Here is a 20,251-nt window from a genome sequence, read left to right as displayed (position 1 = left end):
GATATTAACAGAATCTTACTCTTCATTTCCAGAATTAATTCTCCCTTATGTTTCAGTTTATTGTCATCTTGGTAGGAACCAAATATACTTGATCTCAAAGCATGATAACAGGAGGGGCAAAGCACACCAAAACAATTTTTTTCTAACCAGTAAATATTCTTGAAAGTACTGGCCTGAGTCAACACACTCCTCAAATGTTATCTGAAAGAAAATACAGTGGACTTAACTGCTAAAGGTTATATTTAATCTGTTCCAAAGTTTAATTTATTAATAGATAGGAAAATCAAAGTTGCCTAGAAAAGGCTTGCTTCCTCAGCTGCCTTACACCTAAGCAAATTCAATTTCCATGTCCCTTGAAACTTCCACTTGCAAAATGAGATAATTTAGTGCCAAAGAACAGAGGGAAAGAAGATCAGAACACCTCGAACATGCTAGTTTTATTGAGGAAGAGACAATAAACCACTTCAGGGTCAGACGGATGATATCAAGTGGTTTAAAGTTTAACAGTGAGCGTTGAAAAGCAGATAATCCAAGAGGATACTGCCACCTTATTTCTGGCAAAGCGTATTTCTGTGCAAAACCAGAACTATCTATTGAATTAAGCAGTGCGAAGTCATACATTGACTTGGGTATGCATTTTCACGTACCAGGATGGATATTTTCAAGACAAATTCATTTTCTTTTCCAGAGAAAAGTATCTTTTTCATGTTGAGATTTATTGAAAGCAGAACAGAATTCCCTGAATTGTTAAAGGCCTTGAATAAGCAAGCAAGGCTCCCGAGGACAGTTGTAGCTGACTTTTCTCAGACTGGCCTCTGAGAACATCAGTAAGGATATTCTTTGAACTGCTGACCAAAAATGCCTGTATTATTACAAACAGCTGATTAAATCTGTTGTGAAATACCAAATAAACGGAAGGGCTGCCTCTGTGAGGAAGCCAGCTCTCAGGTTTTGCCAGACCAACACTTGCACAATGCCTACTCAAACACCAAAGCACATTTTTTTCTTTTTTTACTTGTGCAAAATTTATCAGTGCTCCATACGGAAAGGATTCCAGTCTAATCTTATCTTTGCTAGAAACAGAAAATCGAGGTGTAAAAAGAGTGTCAGAGATTTCAGAACGCTTACCTATCTATATATTCTGAACTTCTTGAAAGAGACATCTTTGTACTGTCCACTCACCACAGGTCCAGAGCCAAAGTTCGTCTTGTTACGCAGATACTGTATCTGTCAGCAGTTATTAACTCCCAACTCAACAATTACACAGACCTCAAGACCACTTTTATAGCTTTTCAATCATCATAAATTCAAAGGGCAAACAAACTGAAATTGAGTATCTATTATGTCTGAAAGCTGGAACTTACAGTGAACTGCTAAAAACCATTTATTCTGATCAACTAAAATACGAAGAAAACATCACATCAAATTTAGGACCAGCTCCTTCATGAATTTACTAGAACCATCATTTTGTCTGATTGCTCGCTGCAATTACTGTCCAGAGACCCAGCAGGGCTAAAAGCCAAATGCTATCTACTTTTTTAAACCTGCTAACAAAGGCTAGCAGAAGCTCCACTAAGCAGTTTGTCCATCAGAAACACATCATATCTATGCATATCACAGATACAGACTTGGAGAGGAAAACGCTCAGTATCTTCATAACAAGAGCATAGCACATTATAGTTTTTATAGAGGTGAGCTGTGACCAAGTAATATGACTATATTTTCTGCAGGTGGTGTGATCTGAATTCTGTGTGTAGATTAATTTTCTTTTGTCCCATTTCAGTCTTTAAATAAAGCCTTTTTCTGAAAAAGGTATAATTTCTACATTAGGAAAAAAAAAAAAGATTCTTCACTGATACGGCACAATATAAATATTGCCTAAAATAGTGAGACACCCAGTATAAATTTTTCTGGTAATTCGGTATCAATTGTGAATACAAAACGATCAAACCCTAATTGTAAACCACACCATTAAGACACTCTACATGCCTGTAAACATCAGACATGCCCAACAGGCATCGGTTTTGCACAAGGCCTATAGCCACCATGAGAAGAAAGGAAAAGCCTCTTCAACAGAAACCATCACCAATTGCTTCAACATATCTATAAAAATCAAACATTTTGGAGTATCAGAATAGGTCACTAGCTTATCTGTTCTGTTGATACTTGTAGAACTGATAAGTGCCAATATATTCCTAAAATGTTTATACAATTGACATCATCGATGCCTGTGAGAGAGCGTAAAAAGTGAACTTGTGTTGAATATACACAGAGCCAATTCCTACGAAGCTATTTGAGTTTGTCATAACTACGATGTATTAGTTGTATTTCTCTCCTTGTGACAGTGAAGTTTCTAACTGTGACAGTCATAAAACCTTAGCTCCCAATAAGCAAATAATCTCAAATAAGCAGCCATCATGCACGTCCACATGAGCCAGGAGACCACCTCAGCAGTGAACATCTTTGAGTCTTGTCTCTTTCCACATTTGCATTTTAAGTCCTTTTGCATAGCTTTAATATACTTTATATATTTATATTTTTCCAATATACTTTTTTTTTTTTTCTGAAATGGTCTAAAAACTCAGAGAGAGAAGATGTCTGGAATGATCTACCCCCAAATCAGAAAGTAAAGCAGAAGCAGCAGCAAAATGTCCTTTCATCTTACACATGCCAATAAACTGATATGAGTGTAAAGTGCGGGTGCCATACTGTAGTAGGAAGGTAACTAAAGCCTAAATAGCAGCCTACGAGATTCAGAGTGATAAGAGAAAAGAGAAATACATGCTTTTCTTTTTAAACTCCTAGAAGACGAGAACAGGAAATTCACATTTAACTGATTTCATATTAGCCAGATGCTAATAAGAAAATTCCTGGCTTTCAAATACAATGTGGTAATACCATCACTTCCCATCAATCTCTGCTTTTAACGTAGCAGGACCAAAATATAGCACTTTCCTCACCAGAAACTCTCTGGAGCCTAAATGGAGGAATACAGGAGAAAACAAGGGGAAATACTTGAGTAAATAAAAAATTAGTTCAACAGAACTACAATAAATATTGTATTCAACAGAATACAATAAATACCAGATTAAACAACTGTTTTCTCAATGGGAAGGTTGATCACTGGATATCCATAGGGCCCTGAGCTGAGAACCCATTACATTCATAGAAAGTCTGGGAAAAGGTGTGAAAAGCTAAATGACAGAATCTGTGAACAACACTGTTAGGGAAGTACAAGGGAGAACTGCAAAGAGCTACACAAAGCTTGTTAATCACTCTTAAATGGTAAATGAAGTTCAATTTCAGTGTAAGAGTGAAGTGCAAGGCAGAACAACTCTAACCTCATACATAACTGCACGATCCCTGGAGGTGTTCAAGGCCAGGCTGGATGGGGCTTTGAGCAACCTGGTCTAGTGGGAGGTGTCCCTGCCCATGGCAGGGGAGCTGGAAGTAGGTGATCCTTAAGGTCCCTTCCAACCCAAACCACTCAGTGAGTCTGTGATTCTGTAAAGCATTGGGTACTGTGGTGAGCTCAGGAACGAGCTCTTGGGATACTACATCTATATAGAACTGAAGAAACATCTAAGGAGGGCAACAAGAATAATCAACGTTTTGTTGCAGATGTTAGAAGTTTAAATGGTTTTGAGGGGAGACATGCTCATACAGGACAAATTTGCTCCTGGATACTAGCTACAAAGATTTTCTCTGCCACCTTGGACTTTGACAATGAGAGCAGAGAACTGCAGAATAATGAAGAACGTGTAACAATGTACCAACGGGTAGGAAAAAGAAGGCAAGTTAGTATATGAAAATATATACCAATTTCTATTAGATGTAGAATACAGAAAAGGTATTAACTGCCAGTGAAAAAAGAACAGAAATCATAGTATGTATCACTGATAAATTACTATTCAAACAAACAGCGTCACTCAATGAATTACACCAGTTTTCATGAAATTAATCAATTGTTATTTGGAAGATATACTATAAGATCAACATAGGAAGCAATAACTAAATCATTTAAATGACTTTTTCTACTGTAGTTCTTCACTGAAAATCATTCTGTGTAGAACACCGATCAACAACGTTACAGTTAAAAGCACATTTTCTTATTTCTTTGAAGAAGCTGAGAAGTTTCTATAGTAATTGGTTTAGTCTTTGATCAAAACATCAAATACATTTCTGAAGCTCACACTAGTACTACTAGCCATACGTATGCAGTTGTACTAGCAAAAATATGAAATATCTTTGTTTATGAGAATATTTTTATAGCAATTAATAACATGAGTCTAATAGCTTTACACTCTGGTTCACATATGACTGACCACTACAAACCCTACAGATTTTGTTTTTTTAAACGGAGATTTATTTCCATCACAGAAACTCCCCTGCAAGTCAGTAGAGACAGATGCTGTTTGCGGCTTAGCTTTTGAACAACTGTCGTAATACAGATCAAAACTGAAATGCTATGTAACAACTAAGGCAAGAGTCAGCATAATAGCTCATCTAATTCTTTGTTTACAGGAAAAATATTGATCTTTTACTAGTATGTCTCAGTATCATCAAAAAAAGCAGTGTTTTCACATACATCTGCTGGATTGCCGCTGTAAAGATTCTTTCAGCTCCTAAATAAGGTATTTTGGACACCAGGGGAAAAAATCCTTAACCCTCTACACAAAGAAGCGTTTCAAAAAGGTTTGTATATTTAAAAAAAAAAAAAAAAAAGAAAAAAACTTCCTTTCATGCTTATTTTAAAAGCAGTGGTGCACAGAGTGTTGGTTTGTTTATGTTTTGAAAGCAGAGAATACTTTCAATCTTAAACTATCAACCTCCAGATTTTAAGCAAGTTAGAAAAGCAACTCTGGGGTAACAAAGTCTATGTCTAATACAAACACAAAGTAAGATTGGCCATACTCCAGAAGTGATTGCACTTCAATTGCTGTTTTAAAAGTATTCCTGAAGGTATTAAGGAATGCTTGTTTGCTTTCACACTGAAATCAAAGCAGGCCTTTTATTTTTTCTTTTAATATCCTTATTCAGACTTACAGCTGTAAGTAGGTGTATTCTAATATAAGTACTTTGATCAAAAATTTAAATACTTGAGGCCTTCTTAAATTTCAAGCTGAGTGATAGTACAGGAGTAATTTTGTATATTTTCAGCCATGTAATCTTACTGCATTAAATATTAAGAAAGCAAATCTGTGTAGCGATGTTTATACAATTTGTTATTTCAAACAGATGTATTATTCATACTCCAACTAATAACTGAGGAATGGTCCAAGACTATATTCTTTTACCGGTGAGTTGTTTTTGAAATCTGAGTGAAAATGTGCCCCACTGAAGTTATGGGTATAACTCCCATAGGATCCCACAGGAACATATAGTTTCCTCTAAAGGATTCAGAATCAACATTAAAATTACTATCCATAGTAGCTGAAGACTTATTTTAAGTTTTACCACAGTATTTTGTTATCTTCAAATAGATTATGTAGTAAAATGATTAAAATTGAATTTGTTTTGAACCTGAGGCAACTTTGCACTAATGCAAGAAGTCATATAAATACATTTGGTATTTCTTGGATCCTGTGCCTAAACATGATGTTCGTATTTCAGATATAATAAGGAAAACATCTCAATGATGTGCAAGGGACTAGTCTTGCAAGTGCCCCGTTCAGTTTCTTGGGTAAACAAAGCTTTATGGTAGAGTCAGCTAAACCCAGAACGGAAAGCTGTGCACAGTGCACATCGTTCAGTGCCAGCTGGAAGGACTGGCAGCTGCCATCTAGCATAGACACAAACTATAGGACCCATGCACCTAATTCCAGCTCTCCCTGGAAATCATGATCTGTTCAGGTCAAGCAGAGAGTACTGGTCATGCAAGGCAGCAAACACAATGAAGGAACCACATACTGAACTACTCCTGACAACTCCACATGCTTCAAACAAACCCACCACATGCAGCACAGCATACTGAAACTTACTCAGAATTAAGGATCTGAGAAATATAACTGTGGATTTCTTATACAAGTGCTGTGGGGCAGACCAGCGAGAGGCGCAGTTCGGAGCTGGTACGGCCCAGCATCTTCAAGCCAACACTAAGAGCCCAGGCCTGGCTGGTGCAGTGCCAGGCCAGGGTCTCTCAACTATCTTCAAGACTGAAAATTACACAAGCCAGCTACTGACTCCAGGAGGCCGCTATGACCCCACACATAATGGAACCCCAAATCGTTGTGCCAGGTCTCTGCTCGCGAGCCAGCCCTCCTGCACTGTCCTCCTGCGGCCTTTCTGCCATCCTGAGGCTGCTTAGCAGCAGCCCCACAAAGCAGAGGTGGCTGCCACTGCCCACGGCACCAGATCGGATCTAGAATTTCATTGGTTTATTTAGGAAAATAAAGGCTGTAACTAAGCCATGGCATCTGTAGACTTGGACACAAACATGTTAAAAATAAAATTGAGCTGACTAAAAGAGCTGCTCTGAAAAAGAAATCACTGCAGAAGACACCGCTTAATCCCCCTTCAGCACTCCCCTTAAAAGCTAACCTTTACAGGATGCTTGCAAGGCATGGCTATCTAAGCCCAGACAGCTAATTGACAAGGAGATTTTGCCCTATATTATTAGCTGTAAGATATTAATTTTACTGTTATCTTGATCTCAGGACTTTTCACAATCCTGCCAGTTTCTTTCCATTTGTTGGGCACTGCCATTTTCCCAGACTGCAAGGTCTCTGCACAGGGTAATTTATTTGTACAGTGCCTAACACAAAGGCACCATTCTCCCTGACTGAAACCTCAGGTGCTTATGCAATGAAAAACCATGACAATGTAACTTTTCACGTGGGCAAAAGTTCTCACAGCATCTTGTGACAGTACAAATTAGTAAAGTATTCCAGAATTTTGAAAGAGTTTTAGAAGTGTTTAGTTTCTGTGGAAAACAGAATTATAAAAAAGATAAAATTAATTGGCCTGCTTGTTTTATGAGCTGAAAGATCAATGGAGTATAAGGAAAAGATCAAGAAGGAAACATTTTATTTTTTTTGACTTCCTTCTCCCTTTCCCTCCACACACTATCATCACACACTATTTCTTTTATTGTCATTTCATCTTGTCCCTCTGTGTCCTTGCAAAGTTTCTTTTTCCTCAGAGAAGCAACACTAAAATGAAAATTTATAGTTGAGCATTAGCTAGTAAAAATCAGAAAGGAGAAAAAAATTGGTTCAGCTCTCAGTTCTAAACCCATAATACTGACTTTCCTAGAAAGAATCTGGCATATGAAGGGTTGTAAGTAAACAAACATGATTCCTTCTGTTTCCAGCACTACATACTCAAGACTCACACATTTAAAACCACCCAGCGATACTGAGTATTAGAAGGTAAGTTTATAATCAAATTCCCAAACTGAATTCCAAAAATGTTATCATTTATACCATCGTAAGTAATGATGAAGGCAAAGTTAATATAATATACTAAATTTACTCTTCTAATGAGAACTTAAGGGATGCTAATACCAGGAAAGAAATGCCCTAATATAATTCCAGTAAGCAAAAATAAAGCTTAAAGAAAATCCAGTCTTTCATATTGAACTGCAGAGGCCTATCTCCTTTAAATAAGGCACATCGTAGCCATAAAAAGGAAGTTCAAAATTCCTATTCAGAGAAGTATTTGGTATCCTTGAAACAAATTTCTGTTTGACTCTTGTTTCAGTGGACTTTGGGGATTTTTAACATCTTCCAGAAGGCAACGTATATCTTCTAGCTTTTGAAGCATTTCACTTGTGCTTGAAATAAACGTAGAAAAGAATTCATTAAAAGTTTCTGGAAGGTAGCTTTTCCTTTCAGAGAACAAGCCCCCAAAAGACAGCTAGAGTAAACCTGACTGCTTTTAGCACAAATGGGTTAAAGATTAATTTGACCTAATCACTGCCTATCATTACACACACACACACACACAGAAAAGCCTTTTAATATCTTGAAAGTGACAAATATCTAACAGGCTTCTATAATTCTTCAAACTCTGGGATTTTGTATTTATGCCTTAATCATAGCTAGTAAAACTATAACAAAATCAAGACTTCTAAGATGCGCTACCAAATTAGAAGCATTTTTATTCATTGCTAATGTATAACCTGTTTTGGATATAGATCTGTGTAAAAGAGGCTGGTAACTAATTCCCTGATACTAAAGTTTTCTGTACCACTGTAAATTCAGGCTCAGAGAAGCTACATTTAACCAACTCTTAGATTTTCCTTTGTAAACCAAACTATCATGATAGATAAAGGTTGACTGCACAGATTATTGAGGACTTTTAGACATAAAAGGACATCAAGAATATAAAGCAAAACAGTGGTTGGTCTTGTTGATGACTGTGTGGACATCTGTCACGGGTCAAACTATCAGCCAAACCTGTCATGACCAGCAGGGAGCTATGAAGAGGAGTATGGAGTCTGGTTTCATTTGGCTCAGCAAACATTTAGGGAATGAACAGTACAGGAGGAACAGCACACAACTTGAAATTGCATTGAAAAGGAAAGTATCTGACTACTGAGAGTCTGGGTTTCTGGCTGTTTGGAATACAAATCTGGACTCTGTGTGTGTGTGTCGTTACAGTAACGGAATGGAAGTCTACAGCAACACGCATTGCTGGTGAGGTCAGAAACGAAAGGTTTTACAGGTCATATGGGCAAAACCACCTTTATACCTTTATTACACGACAGAGAAATGGAAAAAAAAAGACACTCCTGGATTTTTTTTGCCTATAATACTGGTCATTAGGAAACAGATAAGACCACCATACTCACATTCATCCAAGACACTACAGGAAAGCTACTGTCTGAGGGATTAATATATTGCTTCTTCAGCTCTAAGGACGGCTAAGAGAGTGGGTATAGCTGAAGTTTATGAGACTTTTCCTAATCAGTAGTCACATTAATGTGTAAGTATGACTGCTCTATTCCCATCACCAGGCTTTCAGCATAGTGAGATTTTGCAGAAGTTATGTTCGCAGTAAGTTCCCAGGGGCAATATCCTGCACCTGTAATCAGGTAATTTCACCATAAAGCAAAAGTACTTCATTTTTATCAGTCTGTTAAACTAACACAGCCACAAACCAATACTGGGCCTCAAGTTTCCATATAACAGAAGCAAGCTCTCTCATCCTGAAGCAGTACCAATATGATCGGTCTAGAATTTGGCAACCGTTTGAAGTTTCTTCCTCAATGCTCTTTCAGCATCTCTTTTAGATTATCCGACTCTTGGACAGTCAGTACTATTGACTCTGCCAGTATGCCAGTCCCCTAATTCACATAATGCCATGGACTTGCTCCCACTGGTTGATCCTAAAGGGAATTCTGAAAACTTGTGAGATGGGAAGTGTCACATCATCCCTACTAGATCAGTCCCACATGCACTCACAAGTGAAGTTAATGTTATCTTTATGCCTGATGTTGCCTGATGAGGTGTCAGGTCACTTTGCTTTTGACTCGATGCCAATACAGTTAGTGTAAAGGCTGCTACGAGAAAGGAAACCTTTGTCTGCAATCTTGATACCTGGTAGTCACAGGACTGTGTCTGAGAAATTCTCAAGAGAAAAACCAAAGGAGCAGCCCATAGTCAGGTGCACTACCACAGATGCCTTCTGTTGTTCCAATTTCAGGAACATCTTTTCAAGAAATAAACACTATTTTCATGAACTGTTCCAAAAGAAGCAGTCTGAACTCTACCCTTCACTCAAAATTTAAGAGAATAAGGAACAGCAAACAAAATACAGAGACATAGCCCTTCTTAAAACGGAAGTGTATATACTGTACCTTGTTACTTAAAACTATTTAAAAAAAACAGTCCGAGACCTCAAATTGGTAACTAACCCTATTCACATGTTCCATCACCCATTTTTCAGAACTAGGGCTTACATACTGACAAAACATGAATGGGATCCAGGAACTTAAAGTTAGCTGCTATTGCTCTGCTTCACTAATGCGGTATGCTGTCATGTAATGCCTTACATATATTTATAGAAGCAATAGAGTATATGCTACCCTCTAGTTACTTAGGTGGCCAGTGCTTGTAAAACTTCTTTAATAGTACACTAAACTCTTCGTGTTTATGTCTCAACTACCTTTTGCTATAAGCCATCCACATATTCCAGCTTTCCCACGTACGTAGTTCTCAGTCTTTCTGTACTCTTCACGACTGCCAGAAAAAGGATAGTCACTGAACATACACTACTGACCACACTAAATCAGGAATCAGTTGTTCAGCTGTAAGTGTAATGTGACAGCCTCCTTCTAAAATAGCAGGAAGATTTTCTTTCATGCACATTTCTGGTTTCTTTTTTTGGTTCACAGCATATTTCAAGAAAAGCCTGCCCGAGGAAACAGACTAAAACCAACAGAGAAACTGCCACAGAAACTTGTTTGAAGACATTAAAAATTAAATAGCTTTTTAAAGAGCTCTCAGACTTCATAGTAAAACCTATTAAAATTGTCTACACTGATTTAATTTCTAACAATTCCATTTCAGACAACTCTGCTTGATTGTTGGTTAGGAGTTCAAAGAGGAAATGACTTTTTTTTTTTCCCTTACTACTAATACCCTTACACTTCTCCCTTCCATCTCAAACACTTGACAGGGGGAGAAGACCACTGCTACGTGAAGTAGTGGTCACAAGACCCAGATGAATTCAGGCTGCAGGAAAACTACATTGCAAAATTAAAGAATCCTTACACAAACCTTTCTTAGCAGAAGCAGTTGCCAGCAGTTCTGGCAACTGAATCAACAGTCTCTAAGCACAAGAGCCTCAACCATTATTCTTACACTGTTCATATCACAGCCTCTCACACACATTTTAAAATGCCCAGAGTCAAATGAAAAATTTCGGAGTCTCAGATGATACCCCAAAAATCATCAACACAATAAGAGTAACTGGAGCATGCTTATGGGAAAATATTCCATCATCACCTCACATCCCCCAAATAATTCTCTGCATTTCCTCACCATTTTTATTTTTCATGCAGGTTTAAAGACATACTGTAGCAGCTCTTAAGTCAGGAATGTATAAGCTGTGGAAATTTACTTTCATGGTATATTATGGAACATATATGAAAATCTTTACCCAAATGAGTTGAAGTTCTGAGTTTTATACATATAGTTTAACTGAAGTCAATAGTTACCCATATGAAACTGAAAGACAACATTTAAATCCCTTGCACTTTTGAGCATTTTGTCAACAGTAAGAGCTCGCATATTATAACATTTTTTTTCCTGAAAATTCAGTGATGAGCAAATATATTTTGTAATAACATACCTTGAAGTTGCAATTTCCACTTTGGTTCTTGCCATGGCAGCTGCTCGCTGTGCACCCTCTATTGCTCTATCCACCTTTTCTCTAGTTTTTGTGTTTCGTATTGGTATAAGTTGCTTTCTTATTCCACGAACCAAAACATTATTTTTGTATTTTCCCTCTTCTTTGGTGCCATCTGGAAACATGGTACATCCATATCCGTGCCTCCTGTTATTTAGCCATTCTCCTTCATATTTCATACCATTTGAACGCTCACTAACACCAAAACCACTGCGCTTGTCATTCTTCCATTCACCCATATACGTTTCTGTCGTGGTGGCATCAACATGGTCTTCCATAGGGCAATAATCACAGTCACCATCTCCAAAACTAATTGTAGAGTTGGCATCACTAGAACTAATTCTGCTCATAGCAGCATCACTCCTGACGGAACTCCGTTTGCTAGATATTGATGATCTAGATTCAGATTTTCTAAGTTTTATACTACCAAGAAGGGATCCTCTTCTGAATAAGCCTCCTTTTTTCTTAATGCCCATGGCTTCTACATCGCTGTGAAAATTGAGCACAAAACCGCCTCTTGTTCCAGCCGGGCTGTCTGCAGTGATGTCATGCAGAACGGTGCCATTGCTCTGCTCGCTTCGAAGTGAAGCTAGAGATGTTCGGAGGGGTGAACGGATCACAGTTGCCATGCCATAGGGTACGCTCTGACGTACACCATACCCATGTCGCATCCCTCCTGTCCATTGTCCCTGGTATGTACCTTTTAAAGTAAGAAGCAGAAATTAATTTTAGGAAGTTGTAGAAGACCTACCAGTCTACATTCAATATGCTACTGACAACAATATGTTGTCAATTCTGTTCTTGGAAACTTGGAATGGAAGGAAAAAAACATGACAGTACATGACACAGTATATAAAATACTTTTTGTTACTTGTTTTTCTTATAAATCATTTTTCCCCTTACCAAAGCTTTCACTTTCCAAGCTGCAGTAGTTTATTTTGACAGCTAAAACACAATACCTATCATCGTAAGCTTTTTTTGAATACTTCTGTCCACGGAAGAAACGTCAAAAGAAATCTCAAAAGCAGGACTCCCTCGACATTTTTTTATGGTGATCAGCAAGGTAGGGAAAGAAGGGCGGTGGCAAGGAGGGAGCAGGATGCCCACAGCTCTTGCCTCCAGCTGCTCACAGGAGCAAGTGGGACTGGTAAACATCCTGTTAACCTGCACTTCGCTCAACTGCAGAGCTCTCCTTGTCAGGACATACTTGACAATCTACTAAATTGTCCTGATACAAAGGCCCACCTGAAGATCACCGTTACAAAGCCCTGTTGTACAATTGAATGTTGTCTATAAAGTTTTTCAATGCATTTGAATGGAGGAAAATTACAAAACACTAACAACAAACCCCTGGTATATAACACTTTTTATGAACTCTTCTTGGTATACCCGGTATCATAAACATAGTGCTCTAGCTACCTAAAATATTGGCAGTACAAAACCAGCTACAGTTTATTCTAGCTATCATTTCTGAAGTAAGAGTCACAGGAAAATATAACGCTATCTTCACTGCCACCTTATCCATTGAAAAGCTCCCTGGGGAGTAGGTCCTTTGCTTGAGAAACAGCTGAACACAAATTTAAAGAAAGAGAATACAGTATTCAAGCTATTTGACAGCCATCAAAATTTGGAAGGCTGATGTGACATAGGAAAATACAGTAAGTAATACTATTTTTCTATTTACATTCTGCAGTATTATGACACAAATCAGAAACGTGAAGCCTTTCCCACTTTTTTTTGCCTTTCATTTGTGCTGCAGTATGTAAGAAAGATGAGGTAGTAATAAACAGAATATTACACACTACCTTACCCAACTACATTCTTATAGCAGTCATAATTATTTTTGTATTTAAAATATATATATCTATAAAGAGCACCAACATGGTATTTGATATGAGAAGTCATGTATATTTGTGCATATGTAAAGCTTCATCTGAACCAATAATCAAACTACTACTGCAGACCATTTTTTTTTCTTGTATTCTCAAAAGACATTTTCAATTTGACAAGATACGTACTCCAGTGCCTGGTATCTGAAAAGCAAAGAAAGGTGCGTGGTACCCCATGCCTAGAAAATACAAGACAGCTTGCTTTCTAAAATCATTTCATTCTAATCCCTATTAAATTTCTTTAAAAGAGACAAAAAAATGAAATCTCTCACCCACCCAGTACTTGCCTTTTTTTTAAGCTATTTTGACTCTGAATATTCGTACAGAAGTATGAATAATCTGCATGTAAAATATCTGATTTTACCCAGCTTTAACTGGAGCATGGATTAAATTCTTCAGAGATTCTCCAGAGAACTAAATATCAAGTATCAAATTCCATGATGAATTTTTGAGAACATATCTGTGAAATACCTAAAGTTTTAGATGTAGTTCAAAGCTTAATTTGCTTTGGTATTCAATCTCCTTTGTGTATGCATAGTATTTTGGTTATGTTTATGTCAATCATCTATTGATTACTGTTTTACCATATCACCTCCTCAGCTGAGTTGTGTTTCAATGTTAACATGCAATTGCACTTGCCAAGTGTAATTTCTTTATTATATAATACTAAATAGGTTTGACAACATCACTATTTTGTGTTGGTAGAAAATTCTACCAAGTGGAAGGGTTTTGTTTTAACAGATGGCTGCTGACACAAACCAACAACTTTCTTAGTTTCTTTCTCATTCTCTGTATCCTGGATACCTACTGCTACGCTGCTTGTAAGGGTGCTGAATCTAGAAACATGATTATTTTAAAAAACTCAGCATATGGAGAAGAACAAATAGAAACATGAGCACAAAAACACTGATATGACATATTCTGTAAATACTGCAAAAATATGGCCATACTGTAATTTTTTTCTTTATTAAACAGACATTGCACAGATATATATTAATATTTTATGAACATAAATAACTACATTTTATCCTTAATTATATCTGGGATAGCCCTAGTGTTGTAATGACATGCTGGAGCTTGGAAGCTGGCAAGGTACACTTCACTGCTACTTCTAACAATCTGGCTCTGGTTCTGCATCTTTTTTTTTTTAAATTTCATTTAAAAATAATAAATCTAATTCTAATTTTGATTATGACCCAGAATTACATTTCAGCAGCATAATTGTGGCTCTCCACATTGTTATTTGAGTGTTAGACTCAGAAGTAGAATCAACCTTTTTTGGTACAGAATTTTATACAAGTACAAATAGCCTGCCTATGCCGCATTTTTTCTTACTAATATTTTGTCTTAATAAATATGGAAAGCTCAAAAATATTTAATTAATTTATAACTGAGGTTTTTCACTACTCTGCAGACAGAAGTGGAAGCGATTACTGTTGCCCAGAAGGGCATTAAAATGAGGACAATTGACATGCTGCTGTTTACTTGTCAGATTTTTCTTTCTACTACTGCAATAAAATCAATGCCACTTTCTTCTAAAGAGAAAACAGATAATGAGGAAACGAAGATTCAGACTGAATTGGTCCTGAGAAAGTATCAAAGATATTTAGTTGGAATTTTGTACAGTCTTGCAGGTAAGAACAATTTCTTTATCATTACAAATCCATTAAGGGAAAAGCTTCTGGTACTAGTGCTAGAAAGCTGACATTTACCCTGATTTTTTAACTTTAATGTTAAGGCAAAGATATTTTAATAGGATATGGAGGGCAGTTTACAGAAGGCAGATGCAACAGACTTGTACAATGCTGACTTGAGTAATTCGATTTACCATATCAGATAGTAGCTGCATCATCTCCATCAACAGCAGAAATTTTAGAAAGCTTTAAATGATCGAGATAAGGTTTATTAATACTCTCATATAATGAAATGCTACAGCATTGTCATAAGACAATAAAAAACCTCTTCCCATATATGAAGATACAAACATGTGATATCTATCTCTATACAGACATACAAATATGAATGATAATACCAACAAACACGTCTCTTCTTGTTTCATCTGATACTATAATTCACTGCCTTAAGCAGTACCATAGAGGGTCAACTTTAAAAATTTCAACTGTTGATGTAACTACCGTGCTAATTTTAAACTGTATTTGACCATAAAACAATAACATTGTTCAGCTTTATTTTCTAAAAAAAATAGGCTTGGAACCAAAAAAAAAAAAACAACCCACAACATTCAGCCACAGCTTCTACTGACCATGGTGTCCCTGGAAATGTGTTAGTATTTTGAGCCTGAGAACTAACAGCAAGTGTATTTTTTAGTATTGTTGGCAAGTTGCTGTAAGGTAGAATTTCATAACCTGTCTCCTTAGAGTTACGTTGTACCATCCTTCCCCAATGCCCCAGCTGTATCTTACAGCTGTAAATGTCATTGCCTACTTGTGGCTAAAATCTGAAACTACGCTGCATGAAAAAGCTGGAAGGCCAAGGAACCAGGAATGACTTGACCTACTCTTACCCTTTACTTGCATCTGCAGTGGTTTAACGATTTAAGTGTCACACCAAGGTTTTCACTTGCTCTACAGACTCAAATGTTAGGTAAGTAAGCATCTAGGAAGACGACTGCTTAAAAATCAATGAACATAGGCACTACTTTTCTTCAGATGTTTGTCACTGATCTCTACAGAATGACGATGCACGTTGTATCACAAGACTGCTGTTACCACTACCGTTGGCAGGATCATAAACTGCTAGCTAATTTACACATACTGAAGCTGCAAATTAGGCTGTAATCCCTCTGTAAACAATTCTCAGGTAGACCCGTTGCTTCACACAGATCCAACAAAATCTAGGCAGTCTGAAGGAGGCACCGAAGTCCTGATCACTCTAGGGAGCAACCTGATGAGTCACTTGAAGGCCCCGTGTAAGCATATGCAATGGACAGTGGATCATGACTTATAATTCATAGTGTTTTCCTCAGAGATTCAACTGAGTGACAATTTTAAAGCAGGTAAACAAGGGATGATCTGTATTACTGACATTGCACAAAGCTGTGTGTGCAGAAACACTGAGGATTGCCATCAATGCTTATGGTCCTTTCTCCCTCAACTACATCTAATACCACCAGTGCATTTAAAAACATCATAGTATTAAAAAAAAAAAAAAAGACACCAGCAAAAAGGCCTGTATTTTAGTGAGTTTGAAAGCAAAGTGACAACTTGCATAGTCTAAACACTGTTATTTTGCAATGCTCGTATTCTCAGGTCATAGTAAAGGACTTCTCCTGTAAATAGCTCACACTACATTAAAGACATATGTAAATCTGTTTTCCTTGTAGAAGTATTTCAGACGTTCTTCTGGTGTGCAAATATAGCTATTGTATCCAGAGCATGAAAACAAAAACGCTTCTGCAAACATCTCCGATGTATAGCTTAACTTCATTCATGAATACTTCCATTAAAATCAATGGGATTGCACATCTTCTGTTATTGTGAACTGAAATATCTCAAAAGACTGGGAGCTTGCTAACATATTTCAGTTAATAAAAATGTTACAGTGTAAACTGCATGCCACATATACTGTTTCAGACAAAGCATTTCCTGTTGGGTTTAAGTCTAAAAGTTTACAAAATTTACCACAGAATTATCAGTATTGCGTTGAGGTTAAAAAACAAAACAAAACACAAGAAGCTTAAAGAGAAGGATACAAGAAACTTTAGTTTAAGAAACTCACTCCTATCAGATTTACTGGAATGGCAGTCTACTTTTCTGGAAATAATAAAAAAACAGCCACTACAAGTTCAGCTATTCTTCAGCTTCCAAGCTTACAAGACAAAATAAATTTAATAACAATCTAAAAGTATATCATGTAGTGAAAGTGAAACTAAAATTCTGATCCATGTGGGTTTTGTTTTGCTTTTTAAACCCCCCAAACCATATCTAAGCTGAGTGTGAGTATCAGAACTTTCTGCATCAGAAAACAATTTTCAAATAGTTATGTACAAGAAAGGGGATTGGAAGAGTTCAAGGTACAAAACACACGCCATATTTCATTTTATCAAGGAAAGGAATCTTACCCAATTAGTTACATTTTGTATTTCAGAAAGGGTGAAAAGACAGAAGAATCCATATGTAAACATCTCTTTCTCTGCTTAATAGAAAACTATCTATTCTCTGATACTATTCTTAAAGTTTTGCCACAAATCTCTTATCAGAAATCCTTGAATAAGCCATCAACAGCATCACTCATGAGATCTGATACATGGGCTGTCCTTTAGTCCAACTGTATGAAAATTACAAGTTACCCCCAATTTTGGTAAGTTCTATTTGCACGTTACCTATGTGGTTCGCTCAACACTGAAGCATGCGGCTTTCCCGTAAAACAAAACAAAACAAAGCAATACCCAGCCCAACACTCTAAACCTAAACCTGATCCCAGCTCTTCGTGTTACAATGGAACAAATCCAGTCGAAGAGCAACTCCACGTGCTTCCACTGATGCCAGGGGCATTACAGCATAAGGCAAGTTTAGAAATACCGGGCTTATGTTTCACACAGCACGTGAAATGACACAGGTAGGGTGAGATTAACCGGACCTAACCGCTCAGGTGAGCTGGAGTGCCAAGTGACCCTAATGAGCAGAGTCTTCACGAGCACCCCCAAATGAAATGCACCTGCAGGGAGCTCAGCTCTGCAGGTGTGCACCTGTGGGTGATATTGGTGGGAGGGGACGGCTGGACCAGATGATCTGGGAGGTCTTTTCCAACCTGAACCTATGATCCCACAGCCTGTTTGCCAGTGGTGAGGGGTGTGAGGGACAGGCCCGCCGGATCTCACAGCACCGCCTGACCTATGTGTTTTGGACTGTGTCTCGTTTTATTAAAATGAGCGTTATTACACGGAGGTGGAGCTAACTTTCGGCGATATTATGCAAGTTGAGCATCCACATCGCTTCTTCAGCTCCCTGTTCGGGGCACCACGCGAGGCGGCCCGAGGGCTCTCCCACCAACTTCCCGGCGGGGAAGGAGCCCGGTTATCGCTCCCGGGGCCCGGAGGCGAGGTGCCTGCGGGCGGCCTCCCTCCAAGCCCCGCCGCGGCCGCTGCCGCCGGCTGGCTGGGGGACGGCGATAAGCCGGGGCCGCCCGCGGGGGGGCAGCAGGCACCTGTGGCGCCCCCCCGGCCGCTAAGGGGGGACAGGAGGAGACGAGGGAAGGGAAGGGAAGGGAAGGGAAGGGAAGGGAAGGGAAGGGAAGGGAAGGGAAGGGAAGGGCCCCGCCGTGAGCGCGCCCCCGCCTCGCCCCCCGCCGCTGCCCGGGCGCCCCCCGCCGGCGCCCACCTCCGTCCCCGTAGGTCTCGACGCCGTAGCCGTCCTGCAGCCCGTTGCTCCAGGTGCCCTCGTAGCGGGCCGGCGTGCTGAGGCTCTGCCGCACGCCGTAGCGCCCCTTGAAGCCGTGCGACCACTCTCCGCGGTACATCCACCTGCCCTTGGTCTCCACGCCCAGCCCGTGCCGCTTGCCCTGCGCCCAGTAGCCCAGGTAGGTGTTGCCGCTGGGCCAGGTGTAGCCGCCCGCCACCTCGAAGCCGTGCGACCAGGAGCCGGCGTACTCGCCCTGCCCCTTGGGCCCGGTGCAGATGCCGTGCCCGTGGGCTTTGCCGTCCTCCCAGCCGCCGCAGTAGGTGCCGCCATCGTCGAAGTCGAACCGGCCGCCCGTCATCCAGGGCAGCGGGGCGAGCGCGGCGCCGCCGCCTCCCCTCCGCCTGTCCCTGTCCCTATCTCTGTCCCTGTCCCCGGCCCTGGCCCTTCCCTGCCCGCCCGCTCCCCGCGACTGCCGGCGCTCCGCCGCCCAGCCCGGCCCGGCCCGGCCCAGCCCCGCCGCAGCCCCGCGGCGGCGGCGAGCGGCGCCCGCCCCCCGCTCCTCCCTGCCCGACCGCCCCTCCCCGCCCCCGGTGTCCCCCCCCCCTCCGGACATCCTCCGGGCGTCCCCCCCCGCCGCAGGTGGCTTACAGGTGGCGCCCGAGGCTTGGGCTCTGCCGGGCTGTGAGCGTGGGGCTGGAGGTGGGGGCCTAGGGGACGGCCGCTGTGCTGTGCCCCCACGCAAACCCCACCTGCCCTAAGGGGGACGCAAGTTGTGGACATCTGGGGTGCGAAACACGGGGACCGCGGCTTTCGTCGAGGCTTTTGAAGGACAGCGCTGCTGGGAACTCAGCGAGGAACCTCACCTTATGCCTCCCGCTCCGTGGCTTTAAACACTGCCTAGATCTCCTTTGCCAGGTGTTTGATAAAAACATGAGGGCAAATAACAGGAGAAACAAGGAAGCACGGAGCTAGCAGAAGAGAGGGGAGAAGGAATCGAAAGGCGTTGTCCCAGGGCATCGCTTCTGAAGTCTCAGCTTTGTTCGTTTGCAGCAGGACTGGGAGAAAATCTGAAAGCAAATGTTCCTCTTCGGTGGGGATTTTGTGGAAAGCATGAATCATACTTACAGATCGCAGGGAGTGGTGCTACCTGGACACAGATGATTTATAAACGTGGAAAAAAAACAGAGCTGTGTTAGTAGCAGTTGACAGGAGCTACTGGTGAGGGCGGAAACTGAACTGCAAATGAAAGATTTGAACGTGAGCTATCACGAGCTGGAAGTTCAGCTTCAGAAATTAATCCCTGATAATAAGTGGTTTTGACTTAAACATAAATGAAATGAAAATACCACACTTTTTAAACATACCATTTAATCTGAGTACATTTTCAAGCTTTGTGCTCCCCACCACACTGTTCTGTGTACGTTTTTATGCCGTGCTCATGCAGTCGTGTTGAAGTATCTGCTCTTCCCAGCAGTGAGCAGAGCGCTACAGCCGATCTGTGTCCCATGTCTCCTCTCTCATCAGAGGAAGCGTGTGCTACAAAGTCTTGTTTCCGTTCCAAAAGGGGGCTCCGGGGTTTCTTGTTCTGCTCACAAATGCATGGGGAGAAGACTCCGTGCATGCACATTTGAACGTATACACACAAAA

At 40.1% G+C, this 20,251-nt stretch overlaps 1 protein-coding gene across 8 annotated transcripts in view; it reads right to left on the bottom strand.

The window, feature by feature from the left end:
* Nucleotides 1-19,120, bottom strand: part of JPH1 (junctophilin 1) — an 87,504-nt gene extending 68,384 nt beyond the window's left edge. For 5 of the 8 annotated variants that reach the window (XM_083822655.1, XM_083822656.1, XM_083822657.1 and 2 more), the window contains exons 1-2: nt 18,584-19,115; nt 11,299-12,055 (exon numbers count right to left, since the gene is read on the bottom strand). In XM_083822655.1, the coding sequence (XP_083678781.1) occupies nt 11,299-12,055; nt 18,584-18,962 (1,136 nt within the window). In that variant the 5' untranslated portion in view covers nt 18,963-19,115. Of the gene's footprint in view, nt 1-11,298; nt 12,056-18,583 lie in introns of all 8 variants that reach the window. The other 3 variants (XM_083822660.1, XM_083822661.1, XM_083822662.1) reach the window with 3 other exon arrangements.
* Between the last annotated feature and the right edge of the window lie 1,131 nt (nt 19,121-20,251).

The sequence above is a fragment of the Anser anser genome (genome assembly GCF_964211835.1).
Source record: "Anser anser genome assembly, chromosome: 2".
NCBI classification, from domain to species: domain Eukaryota; kingdom Metazoa; phylum Chordata; class Aves; order Anseriformes; family Anatidae; genus Anser; species Anser anser.
This window is presented reverse-complemented; position numbering and strand designations above follow the sequence as displayed.